This window comes from Erythrolamprus reginae, chromosome 3 (assembly GCF_031021105.1).
Source record: "Erythrolamprus reginae isolate rEryReg1 chromosome 3, rEryReg1.hap1, whole genome shotgun sequence".
NCBI lineage: Eukaryota > Metazoa > Chordata > Lepidosauria > Squamata > Dipsadidae > Erythrolamprus > Erythrolamprus reginae.
In genome coordinates, this window is record NC_091952.1 from 220,964,590 (window position 1) to 220,983,083 (window position 18,494).

Below are 18,494 nucleotides of genomic sequence, written 5' to 3' on the forward strand. Positions count from 1 at the left end.
TTCTAGATGGAATATTTTAGGTAAAAAAATGAAGTTGTTGTACTTTTCCTTGCCATCCAATACATCATCAAATATGAAGTCTGCAGGTTGCTTACAGTGCAAAGGGAAGGTAATAAAAGACGCTCTACTGCAACCTATGATGCTTAGCCCCTATTTACAATAGAACTAATAATTTTAGCTAAATATTTATTGCTGGAGCTTGATTGGTCAAACCACATTCATTGTCTGACTGTCTTTGATATTCCACCTTCATCTCTGCATAAACTGAGATTTAAGGATTCAGAATAAAGAATTTTGGGCAGAATTCCATAATTTAGGATGAGAAATCACACACAAAGAATGCTACAGTGTTCAAAACAAAGCTTCAGTAAAGTGCAAACTCACAAATTTTAGGAAAACTGCTGCATTAATTTTCATATTTATTGCTACACCATATTGGAAGAAATGGCTTATGTTGCTAACAGATTATATAAAGAGCAAAGTATTTGAGACAAAACAAAACATTGCTCTAATAAAATTGTTAACAGTCAATGAGAATGCAGTTCGGAATATACAGTTCAGTTGAATGTAGGTGGCAATAAAATTTCCATAAAAACATTACAAGGTCAATTCAAGTTATAGGAGTAGTGATAAATGAGAGTTTTGAAGAATGGATATGAATGAAATTTGTTTGTAACATACAATGAGTCTTTCAAAAATATTTATTGTGAAATATCACAAGATTTTCCTGAGCTTTTTTACTAGCACCAATAAACCAGTCCTATAATTGTGGAATATACTTCATAGTGAATCTTTATTAATAGCAATGGGAACTATAAAAATACTTTATTTTATTAAAACAATAAAGAGATAAGAGACTATTTTAAAACAAATAAATTTCTGTACATATTTCTCAAAAAGTTTCTTCAACACCAATCACTTCTAATTCCTATTTCATTTCTTATGTTAGCCTGAGTATGAATGAAGCAGTTTGAAACAGAAAAATCCTCTAAAAAAAATAATAATCCTTTCACCAGTAAATCTCCACAATATTCATGAAAAGAGTCACAAAATGGTCATCATGCTAAAAAAAAGTTGTATTCTGAATTTTCATATATTGCTACATTTGGGGCAACTCAACATAATTGATATTTTATTTTTTATATTATTAATAATTCTTTATTAAATATATTAATTAAATATGGTCAAAACATTTGAAAAGGGTTATATTTAAATGTAGTACCTCAAATAATGAATTAGGAGAATCAGTGTAAATGTTCTACACAAATTGTTTTTTATATTGTATTTGTGCAATATATGTGCATGTAAAATAAGGAGGACATCTGAATATCTATTTTTGGAGGTACTTTCAAAATTAACACTTCTGGGAAAATATTTTTTTTAATGAAAAACAAATCAAGTAAGTATCTCAAAACTAGCCACACCACTTAGATAACTTTGGTTGCTTCATAAAAAAACATAGTAAAGTCACACCTGGTTAATGCTTAGCAGAGACATCATAGGAAATATTTAGACCCGTGATGGTGAACCTATGGCATAAGTGCCACAGGTGGCAAGCGAAGCCATTTCTGAGGGCATGCGAGGCATTGCACAATATCAGCTCCAGTGCGCAGGTGCACACTGGCCATTTGATTTTCAGCCTTGGGGAAGGCCGTTTTCGCTCTCCCTAGGCTTCAAGAGGCATCCATAAAGCATCCAGAGTGCAAAAACGGCCCAACGGGTAACTGGAAGTCCATTTTTCTGAACTTCCAGTTTGCTTATTGGGCTGATTTTTTGCACTTGGGAGGCTTATGGGAAGCCTGAGGGTAAAAAATGCTCCAATGGGTGTGTACGTGCATGCGCTACTATGCATGCATGTACACTGTGACACATGTGGGGGTTATGTGCTGGCACATGCATGTGCTAGCGCATGCATGCACTCCCATTTTTGCCACGCAAGAAGAAAAAGGTTTGCCATCACTCATCTTGACTACGTCTAGATTGGGAAATAAAAATAAAAAAGTAGTGCCAATATATGTCTTCCATAGTTCAGGAGGGAAACCATATAGACATGACCACATGATCAACCAATGGTTAAACTCAACTAAAGAGAGATTTATTTGTAAATAAAAGTGTCTTCTCTCTGCAATATTGTGTATCAGGAATGACTTTCAAAGCAATTTACTACGCAAAATAATCACATTTAACAACACTGATCTTCAGTGATATGCCCAATGTAGTCCCTAATTGCTCCCATTTTTCTATTATAAAAAAGGATAAATGATATTCCACCACCAACAAAGCAGTACACAGGTAGTCCTCGACTTACAACAGTTTATTTAGTGACCATTTGAAGTTACAATGGCACTGAAAAGTGACTTATGACCATTTCTCACACTTATGACACCATTTTCACACCATTTTTCACACCATGATTTTTCACACTGTGATCAAAATTCATATGCTTCGCAATTGACTCATAATAATGACAGTTACGGTGTCCTGGGGTCATGTGATCATCTTTTGTTGCAAGCATAGTCAATGGGATAGCCAGATTCACTTAACAATCATGTTACTAGCTTAACAACTGCAGTGATTCACTTAACAACTGTGGCAAGAAAGATTCACTAACAAATGTCTCGCTTAGCAACAGAGGTTTTGGGCTCAATTGTGTTCATAAGTCAAGACTATCTGTATTGCTTTTCAGGTTAATTGAAACTAAGATTGAGTTCCTAAATGCAAGATAGCAGTAAAAGTTACTACTATAAACAATTTATTTTTAAAATAATAAACTTACAGAAATAATTTAAGTACAATATACCATTGCAAGGAACTCATATACCCTTTGCCACTGCTACCCATAGTAGTGGCAAAGAATGTAAAAGGAACTTGCTTTTATTTCCATAATTGCATTTTTTCTACTAAAGAAGCAAATACATTTATTATATAGTGGTACCTCTACTTAAGAACATAATTCATTCCGTCACCAGGTTCTTAAGTAGAAAAGTTTGTAAATAGAAGCAATTTTTCCCATAGGAATCAATGTAAAAGCAAATAATGAGGGTGCAAACCCATTAGGAAAGAAATAAAAGCTCGGAATTTGGGTGGGAGGAGGAGGAGGAAAAAGAGGAGGAGGAGGACAGTCGCTGCCGAAGGAAGACGATAAGATGAGAGGAATGAAAAAAAATCCACAACTTTAAGGCTTAAAAAAAAGAAAAAGGGACTCTGAGGTGGCGAGGAGGCGTACGTGCCTCGCATACACCCGGGGCAAGGCTGCATCCCATACATTATGCCAGAGAGAGAAAAACCCAGAGAAATTGGCAGGAAACTGGCCGGGCCTTTGTGCTGCTCTCAAATTTTCCTGGGAAATTTTTCCAGGCTAGGGTTCTTAAGTAGAAAATGGTTCTTAAAAAGAGGCAAAAAATCTTGAACACCCGGTTCTTATCTAGAAAAGTTCTTAAGTAGAGACATTCTTAAGTAGTGGTACCACTGTACAGTGATCCCTCGATTAGCGCGGGGGTTACGTTCCAAGACCTCCCGCGCTAATCGATTTTCCGTGTTATAGTGGTGCGGAAGTAAAAACACCATCTGCGCATGCGCGACCTTTTTTTCCCATGGCCGCACATGCGCAGATGGTGGAGTTTGCGTGTGGGCAGCGGGGAAGACCCAGGGAAGGTTCCTTTGGCCGCCCAACAGCTGATCTGCTCCGCAGCGCGGAAGCAGCGAGGAGCCGAAGATGGAGTTTCCCCGTTGCCCAGGCAAAGGGGAAACCCCATCTTCGGCTCCTCGCTGCTGCCGCGCTGCGGAGCAGATCAGCTGTTGGGCGGCCAAAGGAACCTTCCCTGGGTCTTCCTGCTGCCCAGGCAAAGGGGAAACCCCAAGAGAGCCAAAAGAGCACCGGGCCGGTTGGTTCCCAACCAAAAGAGTTTACCCCGATTGTCCTCGGTGGGGGAAAACAGCGCGTCGCCAGGCTCCCCATCTTCAAGAGAGGCGCGACGGCTAGCCAGGATCCACGCAGGGGAGAAAAGGCGCACGCTCCCAGTCGCTGCGCCCTGCTTGGAGAGCAGCGGTGAGCAGAGCACAGAAGACGACGAGGCTTTCGAGGGCTCCAAGGCGGGCGGCGGCGCGTCCTTCGAGCACGCCGGCGGCGACCCCAAGCTGAAGGCGGCCACCACACACACACACGCCGCCATCCACCCTGCCGGGTTCCCCGCTTGCTACCTCTTCGCCTTCTCCCGCCTCCGAGGCCGACCAGCCCAAGCCGCAACAGACACACACACACATACACGCACTCCCTCTCTCGCGCTCACACAGACGCACTCAGACAGAAAAGAAAAAAAAATCCCCAAAAGAGAGGGACAAGAGGCAGGCACAAAGCGGGGGCACAAGGGGAGCTGCCCGGCAGAGGTTGCTTTTTTTCTTCTCGTGGGCAAGTGGAGGGGGGGAGAGAGAAGGAAAGAGAGAGAAGGAAAGAAAGAGATGAGAGAGGGAGGAAGAGAGTGTGAGAGAGGAAGAAAGAGAGAGAGAAATGATAGAAAAAAGGGGAGAAAAAAAGAGAAATGAGAAAATGATTGAAGCAGAGAATGACAGGAAAGAAAGAGAAAGAGACAGAGAAGTGACTCTTGGTGATGACGTATGACGTCATCGGGTGGGAAAAACCGTGGTATAGCAAAAAAACCGTGGAGCCTTTGGAAAACACTAGGGAGATAAAAATCTTTCTATCCCCTCTTCCAATGCTTTTTCGAAGATTTTAAAAAATTACTAGTTCTAATTCAGTTAATCAGACAATAATATCTGAGCTAGTTCAGTCACCAGAAGTTAAAAATGTACACACATGTACACCAAGTCCTTCAATTTCTTTTTTTGCTAACAAATCTCTTCTTCACCTTTCTCTAAGTAGCTTGCTTGTTTACTCAGAAAATTCACTTTTTTAAAAAAAATGTTCTGATTTTATATAAATATATTAAGGAAACTCTGCTGTAAGCAGTTTAGGACAAAACAGCATTTCCACTGGATAGTAGGTTTGCTGAACAACTTCCTTTCTTGCACCATGAAAATCTGACCTTTTCTATATGCTACATAGTTTAGTACAGAAATGTTTTTGTACACAAAAACTTTGCTACTTCTTGTTTTGGTTAAGCTTATTGATGAGGACAACAAAAAGTTGTCACTCCACAAGAAAATACTATGTGTCAGGAAGTATTTAGCAACCTGAATAACAATATGCTATATTTACTGCCAATATAATTCTTTGAGAAAAGTCTGTAGAGAAGCCAAATATAGGTTGTTTTTTTCTCAACCTGTCCCTTTAACAACATGTCTATGTTTAGCCTTAGACCTCTCTTTTAAGATAGTAGTTGAATTTCACACACTTTGCTAAATCATTATTGGTTATAATATTTCCTAAGCTTCTCATAGCTTAGGAAAAACAAGGACCAATAGTGTTTGTAGATACTACTTACAATGGAGGCTAAAAATAAACAAGGCATATTTTCCTAAATGCAATATATAAACTTATTGCATATCAAAAAGTTCATCTGAGTAAAAAAAGAATCACACCAGGAGTAATCATATAGCTATCTACCAATTTGTTACAATAGGCCATCTTTCTACCTTTAATTAAGTTGACTTTGTTTTGCAAAACTCACTGACATTGAATTTTTTAATTTATGCTAAATTAAGGATATAAACTGATTTTTAAAATATTGGTTAAATAATACAAGAGAAAAAGCTGTAAAGTGCAAGTAACATATTTGATCCATTCCAATTTTTCTTTTATAACAAAATTCAAGTAGCTAAAACATGTGTTAAAGAGCATTTTGTCTCAAAATTACACAACAAAATGCTAAAAAATAAAAAAGTAAATTAAAAAAAACAGCAGGGCCACCTATTACTGAAAGCTTTATTCCCCTTAAGAATATTTCAAAACAGCAAAATGTCAAATAGCGTTTAGCAGTGAAAGATGTTTTCTGAATAAAAATACACTCTGGAAAACTACTACTACTACTACTACATGCTACTTCTGTTCATCTGAATAGAACCCCAAGCAAATTAAAGCAAATAGTAAATTTATCTACTCATATCTAGAATGTTTACAGTTTTGAAAGCCAAAAATCAGAACCTTCAATTTAATTGAGCTATGGATAAATAAGATCAAGAGATAGCCTTTTGTCTGTCAGAGTAATTTGGGGCCAAATTTAGTCTACGATGCTGATTCAAGTCATATTTGCTCTTTCAAAATACTTATCAATTATTTTAAATTATAAAATATATCATCATGTTTTAGCTGATCATTCTGTATCTAGTTGTATTGAAGATTTCAAAATGCTGTGTGGAAATTCTGAGTATAGATCCAGCCAGAAAATCACAGGTTTGCTGCAGAAATTGCAAAGATTTGTTTCTCTGAGGGACGCACTCACGTGTAATAACCAAGCTATAATGGCTTCTTCCCTTCTAATATATCTTTTATTTGCATGTCATAGAATATATAAGGTTTCTTTGCCTCTTCCCAAAATGTAATCTGTATTTGTTTGAGAGTAAGATTTATTGAACTTTCGTGTGCTGTAATACACAAACTACTCCTAAGCATGTATCAGAACTGCAGGGTTTGTATACAGTTTTTTCCTGCACTACAGCAGTTCTACCGGCTGATGTCATTTTTACCTTCTTCCCTTTTTGGCATTCCCCTTGGCCTTTTAAAGCTTTACTATTGTTTCTGTAACATATGCTTTAGCTGCATGTATTTCAAAGCTGTGTGCGCCCACATCCCGGCTATTTTTTTTTAAAATCATTCTCTCCAATGATCTTTCCAATCTTGCCCTCTTCCACACCAGCCAGCCTTTTTATTTCCACCAAAATTGTTGATTCTGGACACCCACTTTGGTCTAATCCTAGCAATCACCCAGCGATAAATTATCTGATCGGGCACAACAGACTTCGTTAAAGGGTTTGATTAAAAAAAAACATACTGTAAACAACAGCCATCTTTATTTGCACGACACGAGTTAACTGTCTTTGAGTTGGGGAACAAAACAGGCGAATGCCAACCCTGCAGGGCTGTTCAACCCAGCATGTCATTCCAGCCCCCTTCCTCGTTTAAATCCGATTGAGCAACTCGTTTTAGAAATATAATTTTTTTTAAAAAAGGGAACACCCTGCTCCTGCCTTGCAGAGCATCATTTTAGAGCATAAATAACTGAATATGAAGCCTATTGTTTATACAACCTGACTCGCGGCTTCTCCGGACCTAGGCATTTTAGCTGAGGGAAAAGCAAGGGAAGGTTGCAACTGACGAACACCCCCCACCACCACCACCACTAGGAAAAAAGACCAAGAAGCTCTGCCCTTCTTGTTACAAAGGAGGAGTGGGAAAGGGCTCCTAATCTTCCGTGCAGCAAAGGCACTCTAGGTATGCTCAGACGCCTCCTGCTCCTTGCACTCTCTAACCCCGACCACAACTTGGGAGCTGACTTAGCCCTGTTTCAACTTCCAAGCGGCAGCCCGAGGAAGGACCCCGCTGTCACCAATCAACACACACACACACACACATACACACACCCCAACCTGCCGCACTGACCCACCCAGCCCCGAAGCCTCGAAGCCCCTCACCCGCCGCCGCTCACAGCCGAGCCAGGCGGAGCCTCCTGACGGCGGGGACGCCTTTGCTTGCGACGGCGACGCACCTTGAGGCTTACCCGGCCGACCGCGTGGCCCTTTCCCGACCCGGCCACCACCTCCTCCGCCTCGTCGGCGTCGTCGTCCTCCTCGACGTCCACCACCACGTCCTCCTCTTCGTCCTCCTCCTCGAGGGCGGCCGCCGAGCCCTCTCGCCGAGGCGGCCTCCAGGAGTTCTCGGGCTTGGCTGTGCCGCCGCGGCCGCTCGATTCCGGGAAAGGCTGCGCGGCGGCCGAGGGCGGCCCCGCCGTGTTCAAGCGCCGGTTGCCCAAACTGGAGCGCTTGGCCAGACGCCGCGCTTGCATGGCCGCGCCCAGCACCGCACCGAGGAGGAGTGGGCTCGCCCGGCTGGGTGGTGGTGGGCAAAGCTGAGCGAGGCGAAGGGAGGGAGGCAGCGGCGGCGGCTATTGCCGCTACAGCCGAGGCACTCGCGGCAGGCAAGGCAGTAAGGGGCAGTGCAGCAGCAGGAGCCGCCGCCGCTTTACAGCGGATGAGCTGGGCTGGGCAGGAAGGCCGGGCGCGCCGCTGCAGCCATCGAAGCGCTTTGGCCCGGCGGAGACTTTAGGGACCCTTGCCGGGATAAGCTCCCCTCTACAGGTCAGCGGCGCTTCCCAGATGTTGGTTCGAAAGGGCGGGCGAGCTGGGCGGACGGACCGAGCGGGGTCTTCTGCTAGCCTTTCCCTGCGGCTCGCTAGTCCTCAGCCCCAAAACCCGGACTGGAGTCGACTCTCTCTGAAAGGCTTCAGTTTCGCCTGCTCGCCGCCGCTCTAGTTAACACGCGTAGTCTGAAGGGCTGCTGAGGGCTGAGAGCGCCGGCCTGCGGCCTTCCCCTCACCTCCCAAATGCCCTGAGGCGCCCAGCAACAAGTGGTGGCAACAAGACAACGTGCTGTGGAATAGGCGCCGATTAAAAAGGCAAGGTTTGGGCTGAGGCGGGAGAGGTCTTCCGTAATGGCGGAGAAAGCCACCTGCGGGCCCCGTTCGGGAGTTAATTTAATTGAAATTAAAAGATTCTGGGCGGCCTACAAATTCGAATAAATAATAGTAAATATCGAGGAGAGTTTCTCGTAGGACAGATTGGTGGAGGCCAGAGGCATGGCGCTGATCGAGTAACGAATTCTTTAGGTTCTTTTTTATAAAGCGCTAGTAAGACACCACCGAGACATTACGATTTCTACCCATTAAACTTGTTTTTTTGGCGGGCCGGAGGGTATGTGCAGTAATGGGCTGTTACCCCCACGGGGTGTGTGTGTAGTAAGTTTATGCACTATTTATTGAATACTTAATAGGTTTTTTAATGTCCTTCCTTCTCTACTACAGTGTTTCCCAACCTTGGTAACTTGAAGATATTGGACTTCAACTCCCAGAATTCCCCAGCCAGCGAATGCTGGCTGGGGACTTCTGGGAGTTGATGTCCAGATATCTTCAAGTTGTCAAGGTTGGGAAACACTGCTCTAGTACCTTAGTATGATCCTTTTAAAATAGGAAATAATTATATAGTATGTTTTTACTCATAAATCCTTTAATCATTATCTAGAACTGAACTTTTATAGCAATTCAAGAAATTGAGCGACTTGCCTAATCAGTTATCATACTGAACTTTGTGGGTTCAGTACAAAATCTTAAAATATTACTGTGCTCCTCAACAAATAATGCTCTCTATCATTTGTCCTTTTTGTGGCTATTCAAATAATGTGACTTAATCAACTGAAAGAGTCCAAGCACCTATTTAGAAACTTATCTTGATCGTAAGCCACTCCCATCCAGTCACATGACCTTTAAGCCACCCCATCACATGATTGTCAAGCCACTCCCACCAGGTCGCATGGCTTGCAAGTCATTCCCACCCATCAAGTTGCACAAGGGGTGGGCTACTGCCTGGACGGGAGAATGCAGTGGGGTAGTGAAAATGGAGCTCCACCCCAGAGCACTCAATTTGCACTGAAAGATATTGAAAGAAAATGCAGGGAGTCCTGCATAAGCCATGCCCACAGTGTGGCCGTAAAAAATTTGGCAGCCCATCACTGTGTACATGTTTGTGTGCCTTCAGTCAGTATTGACATCTGCCAAGTTCCTGCATAAATCCCTGCAGATTTCTTGGCAGTATTTCAGAAGTTATTTGCCATTGCCGGCATCCTAGGATTGAGAGTGTGACTGACCCTAGGCAAACAGCTGAAGCAGGGCAACCTGTTTCTTTCCCCAAAATTTTTTTTTACTACTTTTTCTCCACATTTAACATGCAATTTCATATACGTACCTCCAATACATCTTAATGTACTGTACATATGTCATTATTCAAATACAATAAACTGGATCCCATTCCAGGTTAGCTTTATATTATTTTGTCTATATCCAACTTTCTTCTCTCCACTTTCTTCTTTCTATCTCAGGCGGCTAGTCCGCCTCTACTAACTCTTACTCCTAAGAAAGAGTAGTAGTAGAAGGAGGTAGAAGGAGTAAGAAAGTAGCCTATTTCTAATGTGATGCCTTAACCCAGAGGTCTTCAAACATGACAACTTTAAAACTTGTGGACATCCACTGCCAGAATTATTATCCAGCTATGCTGGCTGAATAATTTTGCGAGTTGAAGTCCACAAGTCTTAAAGTTGCCAAGATGGAAGACCTCTGCCTTAACCATTCTTTAATGGGCTGAAATCAGTGTCTTTATTGCTTAGGGTTAGTGTTTTTTAATTTTTAATTTGATACTTGATTTTTTGACTCATTTCAATATATCCTATGTGTCTCTAGTGACACTCTTGCCCTGTATATAAAAAATATTTGTCAGGTGAACAAAATAATAATTTATGCTATTGTCCAGCCATCAAACATGAAAAAATAGCACTAGAATAATACTGACTCTGAAGTTCTTCCCCAAAGAAAAGTGCTTAGCAATTTAAGCCACACAAGGAACAACACAATAAACACTATCTTTCAGACTTCAGATTGACACTATCTGTCAATACGATAACGGAATTTCTTTCGGCATTGTTATGGTTAATGGGCTTCATTTGTTTTAAATCCTAAGAAGAAATGTGAAAAAACATTCCCATTGCTATACAATCATACATATAGCATTTCGGGGTGAAATCCAGCAGGTTCTGACAGGTTCTGTAAAACAGGTAGTGGAAATTTTGAGTAGTTCAGAGAACCAGCAAGCACCACCTCTGGCTGGCCCCAGAGTGGGGTGGGAATGGAGATTTTGCAATATTCTTCCACCAGCAGTGTGGTGGGAATAGAGATTTTGCAGTACCCTTCCCCTGCCAAGCCCACCAAGCCACGCCCACAGAACCGGTAGTAAAAATTTGGATTTTCCAACTGATGCCAATGTATTCATTTTGTATTTGAAGTGTTGCTAAGTATTTTTATATCAAAACCAAATTTATCCTGATACAAGTGAGTGTACAAGCCTGGGATGCATCACCATTTTCATCCCAAATATTTGTCAAATGGACAATGACCAGGTGCTACATTTTATACCAATGGAATCTTGTAGAATATATTTTATACCAGCTGAATCATTTTTTAAAAATTCACACGTAGTTGCAGAATTGTCTATAGAATCCAAACCATGTTAAAAATTGTTCTAATAGAGAATTTCCTGGAGTCAAGCTAAATTGAAATCCTTAACAATTTCAGTACTTTAGAACAACCTCAAGTCATTCCTGAATTGTGATTTTAGACCCAATGTTCTGTTATTGTGATAATTAAAGATAGAGATGGTAATATTTGCTTACCATCCTTAAGTCACTTTAGAGACATGAAACATGAAATGTGTTTTGCCACATCACAGTAGCTTATGAGGCCGAGTTGCAGCCTTCACTCCTGAAATGCTCCACATCTCATCCCAGCATTGGCCTTCTCTTGAATGATGGAGCATTTCCTCAAACAAATTAAATTTGATTTAATTTGTTTTGATTTAAAAAAAAAAATTTTATCACACCTTTTTTCCCTACATGCATCTCAAGACAGCAAACATACCAAATGCTCCTTCGTTTTCCTGTTTTCCCCCACAATAACACCCTGATGAGGTGAGTTGGTCTGAGAGAGAGAGTCACTGGTTCTAAGGTCCATAGATTTTTGTTTAAAGCAAGAGAGATTTCTCTCATATGTTCATACACACATGTAAATACATTGTACAGTGATCCCCCGAGTTTCGCGATCTCGATCTTTGCGAAACGCTATATCGCGATTTTTCCACCCGATGACGTCACTCCCTTCCTTTCTCATCTTTCTTTCTCTCTCTCTTTCTCTATCTTGCTTCTTCCTCTCTCACACTCTCTTCCTCCCTCTCTCATCTCTTTCTTTCCTTCTCTCTCTTTCTCTATCTCTCCCCCTCTTGCTCTCGAGCGGCAAGCGAGCAGCCGGGCGGGCGGGTGAACGGGCAAGCGGAGCGGCCGGGCGGGCGGGCGAACGGGCAAGCGGAGCAGCCGGGTGGGCGGGTGAACGGGCAAGCGGCAAGCGATCTTGGGGTTTCCCCTTTGCCTGGGCGGCGGGAAGACCCAGGGAAGGTTCCTTCGGCCGCCCAACAGCTGATCTGCTCCGCAGCGCGGCAGCAGCGAGGAGCCGAAGATGGGGTTTCCCCGTTGCCTGGGCAACGGGGAAACCCCATCTTCGGCTCCTCGCTGCTGCCGCGCTGCGGAGCAGATCAGCTGTTGGGCAGCCGAAGGAACCTTCCCTGGGTCTTCCCCACCGCCCACACGCAAACTCCACCATCTGCGCATGTGCGGCCATGAAAAAAAGGGCGCGCATGCGCAGATGGTGTTTTTACTTCCGCACCGCTATATCGCGAAAAATCGAGTTTCGCGAGGGGTCTTGGAACGGAACCCTCGCGAAACCCGAGGGATCACTGTATACTATTTCATCAAAGAACTTCTTACAGCTGCTTGAATGCTTATCAATGAACTGGTTTCTTCTTCAAACAGGAATAAATGCTTCCTTATATTTAAAATCACAATATTGTCATTCATCTGTCATTTCAGAAATGCACCAAATGAACAGCATTCCTACTATTAATATTGGCAGGGTCTAAAGAATTCTTAAAATGAGGTTACAGGTAAGCCTGATATCAAAATTGAATTACCTTTCAATAAACAAGCCACTGGTTGAGATACCATGTGCTGCATCCTTGCACACATTTTATGACCCTTTCATACAACCTTTCATAGAAGATTTCCATGAAAGCAATGCTCATGCATCAACCCAAAGATACAGTAGTTACAAATATATGTTTCCTAATCATTGGCCAGACTTCCATCTGCCACTATTTATCCAACATGAGCATATAGACCTGATGATAGAAATTGGATTATGACACATCTGGTGGTACCAGGATCAAGACATAATGGTGCAGCATTAATTAGCTGTAATTTGATAAAGGCATACTAAGGGAATATTTTCCAATTTCTGAGCCTGAACTCTTGACTTTTTGAATTTGTATATGGGCAGGTAAGAAGTAATATCTTGATAGTTGTCAGAATAATATAAATATTTCTGTGACATACAGGCTGTAATTGATGCAATATGTTCCAGAAAATTATTCGGATAGACAATTATTGGCTTTTTCATGAGGCAGTTCATGTTCAGCAAAAAAAATATATGAATATGAGATTTGACATTTTTGTCTTTAAAAAATCTTTCATAATTTCCTGTGCATTTCCATGGTATACAGTCAGGTTCAGTATTTCATTCAAATGAGGCTTTATTTCAATTGACAAGACTATTTCATTGTGTTGTACTGCAGCTCCTTAAAGAGAGAAATTGAATTGTTCCATAGTTGGAAACAAAAAATCCTAATTCCTGCTATGAATCCACTCCTGCTTTTCAGTTAGACCGTTCCTCCTACCGGCAGAATGCAGACTGTAAACATGTGTGGTTCTGTGAAAAAGCCAGCTTCTCATTGGTGTAACTTCTCCAGGCCTCCACTAAGCTACACATCTGAGCTGTCAGTTACTTTTATAGAGTGCACTAGTTTTTGGCGCCACATCTGGGACTGAGGTTACAATAACAGGAGCCCGAACAGCAATGCCTAAAAAATGAAAGGGATATGCTGAGACTCTTGAATGTTGGCAGCCAGGGAGTTTTTAGAGAAAATGTTCAAAGTAATGCAACATGTTTGCATCCTCCGCCATAAAACCTTTTATGACTATTTACCCGATTTCTTTAAAGCATAAAAAAAAATTAAAATGACAAAAATAGAATGATCACCAGACTAAGAATTACACTCAGCGTGTATCAGTTCTTAGAATTAAACTCCACTGTGGCCGATGGAGCTCATTTCCTATTATGTGTCCTTAAGATTGCAGACTTAGAAGATCAGTGTTACTCGAACAGCTAAGAAATACATTTATGTATTACATTTTTATGTTACTGGATTTACAGTCAATTCCTTGCAGTCAGAGTCAGTATTAATAAACACATTAACTGTAAATTGTCCACGGTAAACATCAGTATATTATTATAGTACAGTGTTCCCTTGGTTTTCGCGGGTTCGAACTTCGCGAATAGCCTATACCACGGTTTTTCAAAAAATATTAATTAAAAAATACTTCACGGTTTTTCCCCCTATACCACGGTTTTTCCCGCCCGATGACGTTATACGTCATTGCCAAACTAATAATTTTTGCAAATAAATAACAAAAAATAATAATTATTAATAAATAATTATGTTTAGAAATATCTGGATCACTAAGTGTCTTATTCAATGGTGAGTACCAGTAATAATAGTGAGTAAATGGTTGTTAAGGGAATGGGAAATGGTAATTTAGGGGTTTAAAGTGTTAAGGGATAACTTGTGATACTGTTCATAGCCAAAAATGGTGTACAGTGATCCCTCGATTAACGCGAGGGTTCCGTTCCAAGACCCCTTGCGATAATCGATTTTTCGCGATGTAGTGGTGCGGAAGTAAAAACACCATCTGCGCATGCGCGCCCTTTTTCCATGGCCGCGCATGCGCAGATGGTGGAGTTTGCGTGGGCGGTGGGGAAGACCCAGGGAAGGTTCCTTCGGCTGCCCAGCAGCTGATCTGCTCGGCAGCACGGCAGCAGCGAGGAGCCGAAGATCGGGGTTTCCCCGCCGCCCACGCAAAGGGGAAACCCCGATCTTCCGCTCCTCGCTGCTGCGGCGCTGCGGAGCAGATCAGCTGCTGGGCGGCCGAAGGAACCTTCCCTGGGTCTTCCCCGCCGCCCACGCAAAGGGGAAACCCCGATCTTCGGCTCCTCACTGCTGCGGCGCTGCGGAGCAAATCAGCTGCTGGGCGGCCGAAGGAACCTTCCCTGGGTCTTCCCCGCCGCCCACGCAAAGGGGAAACCCCGATCTTCGGCTCCTCGCTGCTGCCCGCCCGCCGCTCGCCTGCCTGCCCGCCGCCTGCCGCTCGAGAGCAAGAGGGGGAGAGATAGAGAAAGAGAGAGAAGGAAAGAAAGAGATGAGAGAGGGAGGAAGAGAGTGTGAGAGAGGAAGAAGCAAGATAGAGAAAGAGAGAGAGAAAGAAAGATGAGAAAGGAAGAGAGTGACGTCATCGGGTGGGAAAATATTTTTAATTAATATTTTTTGAAAAATTGCGATATAGCGTTTCGCGAAGATCGAGATCGCGAAAATCGAGGGATCACTGTATTTACTTCCGTATCTCTACTTTGTGGAAATTCAACTTTCGCGGGTGGTCTCAGAACCCACCCCCCGTTAAAATCGAGGGAACACTATATAGATAGTGCTTTCATTTATGACATAGCAAATGTTACCCATTACTTAAATTCTAAACATCTTCCTGAGAAATGTTGTCTTAACATCTCTCATGAAAGGAAGGGCCATAAACAGTTTTTCCTAGGATGATTTTATTGGGAGATGGGTGGTTCTTCTTAAAAGAGGCAGTCCTGGACAGCTGAAAACCAACACTAGGAATTGCAGTTGAAAGCCCAGCATAGTGTGCTCATGGTGATGAATGTCAAATAACAAAAACATAAGGCACTACATTTTAAATCATCTGAAGCTTCTGCTCGGTCCTCAAAGGCAGCACCATATAGAACACATTGTTGTGCTCTTGGTAGTGATGAATTGATGAGTCAATATTGCAACCTGTATCTTCCAGCTCAATGTAGGACCATAATTGGTGCGTGCATCTACTGAAACTGGGCAAAGCCTGTGTATCCAATTGTTAATTTAGCAGTAGCTGTAAATCCAGGGAGACTTTCAGACCTTCAGGCTTAGTGCCTTGTCTTGAAAGATACTCTCAGGCTAGACCATGAGAAACAGCAATGTCATCTCTTTGGGTTCAACTTTAGCGCATTTCGTCCTCTCTAGATCTCAATAGGACAACTTGAGTGTATTCCTAGCTGACTTCTTTCAGTGGTTTCATGTAAACATTAAAAGTCAGACAATAGTTCACCAACAAGTATGGCATGCTAGATAACAGAAGCCATTCTAATTGCACAAATTGTCTTTCTGTGCTACCACTAACTGGAACCAACCACTATAAGGAATGAGCAGAACTACAGAAGAATTCCTATAATTCCCAATTTATACAAATGATCCAGAAAACTATCATGGTTTTGTGTATTGAATGGTAATGAAAGGTTTAATAGGATCAGACTGAACATACTGTTTCCATCCTAGTCTAACATCGTGTACCAATATGACCAGGGTAGTTTCATCCCTTGCCTTAGGACTTGTCTAACTTTTGATTGAAAAATATGCAGATAATTCCTGTATGTATTTTGAAGCAAGTTCCAAAATACCCTCTTAACAACTTTCTTATCAAAAAGGGAAACTTGACATGGAAACACTTGTCAAGAACTATTGAATCTTGGGAGGGTCTTTTGGGAGGGTATACAGCATAGGTGACCTTTTTTTATCATAGGCACTATCAATTGTTGGACTTTCTGAAAACTTTTCTCTAACATCATAAAAACCCTGACTACTAAAAACTAGCCTTTGCTCTTCTTCAGTAGCTTGCAGGCATGGAGGGTCAGCTGTTGGTATTCATATCTGAGACATATTGAGTTATTGCCCTGCAGTTTTCTGGTAACATTTTTTACTGGATAGTTCACCATTGCTTTTCCTAAGTGCACCACAGAATTAGACTCTGGATAACACATCTTTCCACAAGAAAATGTAGATTCCCTCCCATAGCCAGTTATTTATAATTTCTTCCAACCTAATGAAGAAGCCAAGAATTGAGTATGCAGGGGGCTGAGGAAATTCTTGAAAGCATTCCACACTCTTCATTAGAATGAACAGGCCGAAATGAGTCCCAGATATTATTTTGAGGAACTACAGATGGCTAGTGGATCTTCATATTAATTTATTTTCCTGAAAGTTGTAAGAACTAGCAAGCTGCCAAACTCTTGATACTGCTTTTTATGAAGTTTATTTATTTCAAAAATAAATGATGTTGATGTTTGATTCATCAACCATATGCCGGCCTCAAGCCCAGATAAATGGGAAGGATTAGGAAAAGCAATGGTGAACTATCCAGTAAAAAATGTTACCAGAAAACTGCAGGGCAATAACTCAATATGTCTCAGATATGAATACCAACAGCTGACCCTCCATGCCTGCAAGCTACTGAAGAAGAGCAAAGGCTAGTTTTTAGTAGTCAGGGTTTTTATGATGTTAGAGAAAAGTTTTCAGAAAGTCCAACAATTGATAGTGCCTATGATAAAAAAAGGTCACCTATGCTGTATACCCTGTTTTCCTCCAAATAAGACATCCCCTGATAATAAGCCCAATCGGGCTTTTGAGTGCATGGCAATAAGGCCAAGTGCTTATTTTAAGGTAAAAAAATATAAGATGGTCTTATTTTGGGGGAAACATGGTACATCAGTTACATTTATAAACATTTATATAATTGGAACATGAATGTTAAAGGCATATTCCTTGGTAAACTCAAAATTGAAAAAAGAAATTGTTAGAGAAAACATAGACAACTTTGATATCAGTGAGTTACATTGGACAGGCAGTGCCATAATTTCTTTATTAAATATAAAAATATGAATAAGCACTGATTCATATGTGCAGTATTGTGAACCGTTGGCATTTTTTTGGATAACATTTTGCTGTATATAAGTATATTTATGTGACAATCTCTAAATGTTAAATATATTAATGTGATGCTGAATTATATCCCCAAACTTTGGAATCTAGCTGTCTTTGTGGAATTATAAATTGCATTAGGCATGGGAGAGTGCTAAGAAACTGGAAAGATGATATTATTGTAAGTATTAAGGATTTTATTTTGGAAATGTGCAATTTATTCCTTTTGAAAATGCAATAGATTCAATTAATCAGAAAATGACACAGTATGTTCATCTTTGTTATGATAGTGTATAATAATAGAGTGGAATTCTTAGGTATTTTTAATTTTTTATATTTAAAATTATATTATTATAAAGTATTTCTTTATAAAGTATTATAAAGGAGTAGTTAATATTTTGGGTTTTTGTATTGGTACAAAACCCCAAAATATTCTTCTGTTTTATTTTATTCCTTTGGGTTTTTCCCCTTTTCTCTTCTATTTCTTAGTGTTATTTTGTGGTGGTTTTTGTTTTCTTTAGCAATTTATGTTTCCTTTATTGTTTAGTTTTATTTTTGTACCTTGTTCATTTTTTTATAATTTTGCTATAAGGAATAATAAAATATCAAGAAAAAAAGGTTAAAGAATTTGGATCAATAAAAATATTGTTTGGATCTTTTCCACTTTGTTGGTTTTCCTAGTAAGTGATTTTTATTACACTATAATACTGTATATTTCGTAAGAACAGAATACTGTATGTGATAAAGTTACAAGATAGCTTTAATGGGAAATATTCTTTAAATATATTTAAAAGTGTTGCTTAAAAGATGAGGATTTA

At 41.0% G+C, this 18,494-nt stretch overlaps 1 protein-coding gene across 4 annotated transcripts in view; it reads right to left on the bottom strand.

Annotated features, from left to right (window-relative positions):
• The window catches only part of ZNF704 (zinc finger protein 704), a 69,068-nt gene extending 60,567 nt beyond the window's left edge, over positions 1–8,501 (bottom strand). Inside the window, exon 1 of one of the 4 annotated variants that reach the window (XM_070747973.1) lies at positions 7,662–8,501. In XM_070747973.1, the coding sequence (XP_070604074.1) occupies positions 7,662–7,958 (297 nt within the window). In that variant the 5' untranslated portion in view covers positions 7,959–8,501. The remainder of the gene's footprint in view (positions 1–7,661) is intronic. The other 3 variants (XM_070747974.1, XM_070747976.1, XM_070747972.1) reach the window with 3 other exon arrangements.
• Between the last annotated feature and the right edge of the window lie 9,993 nt (positions 8,502–18,494).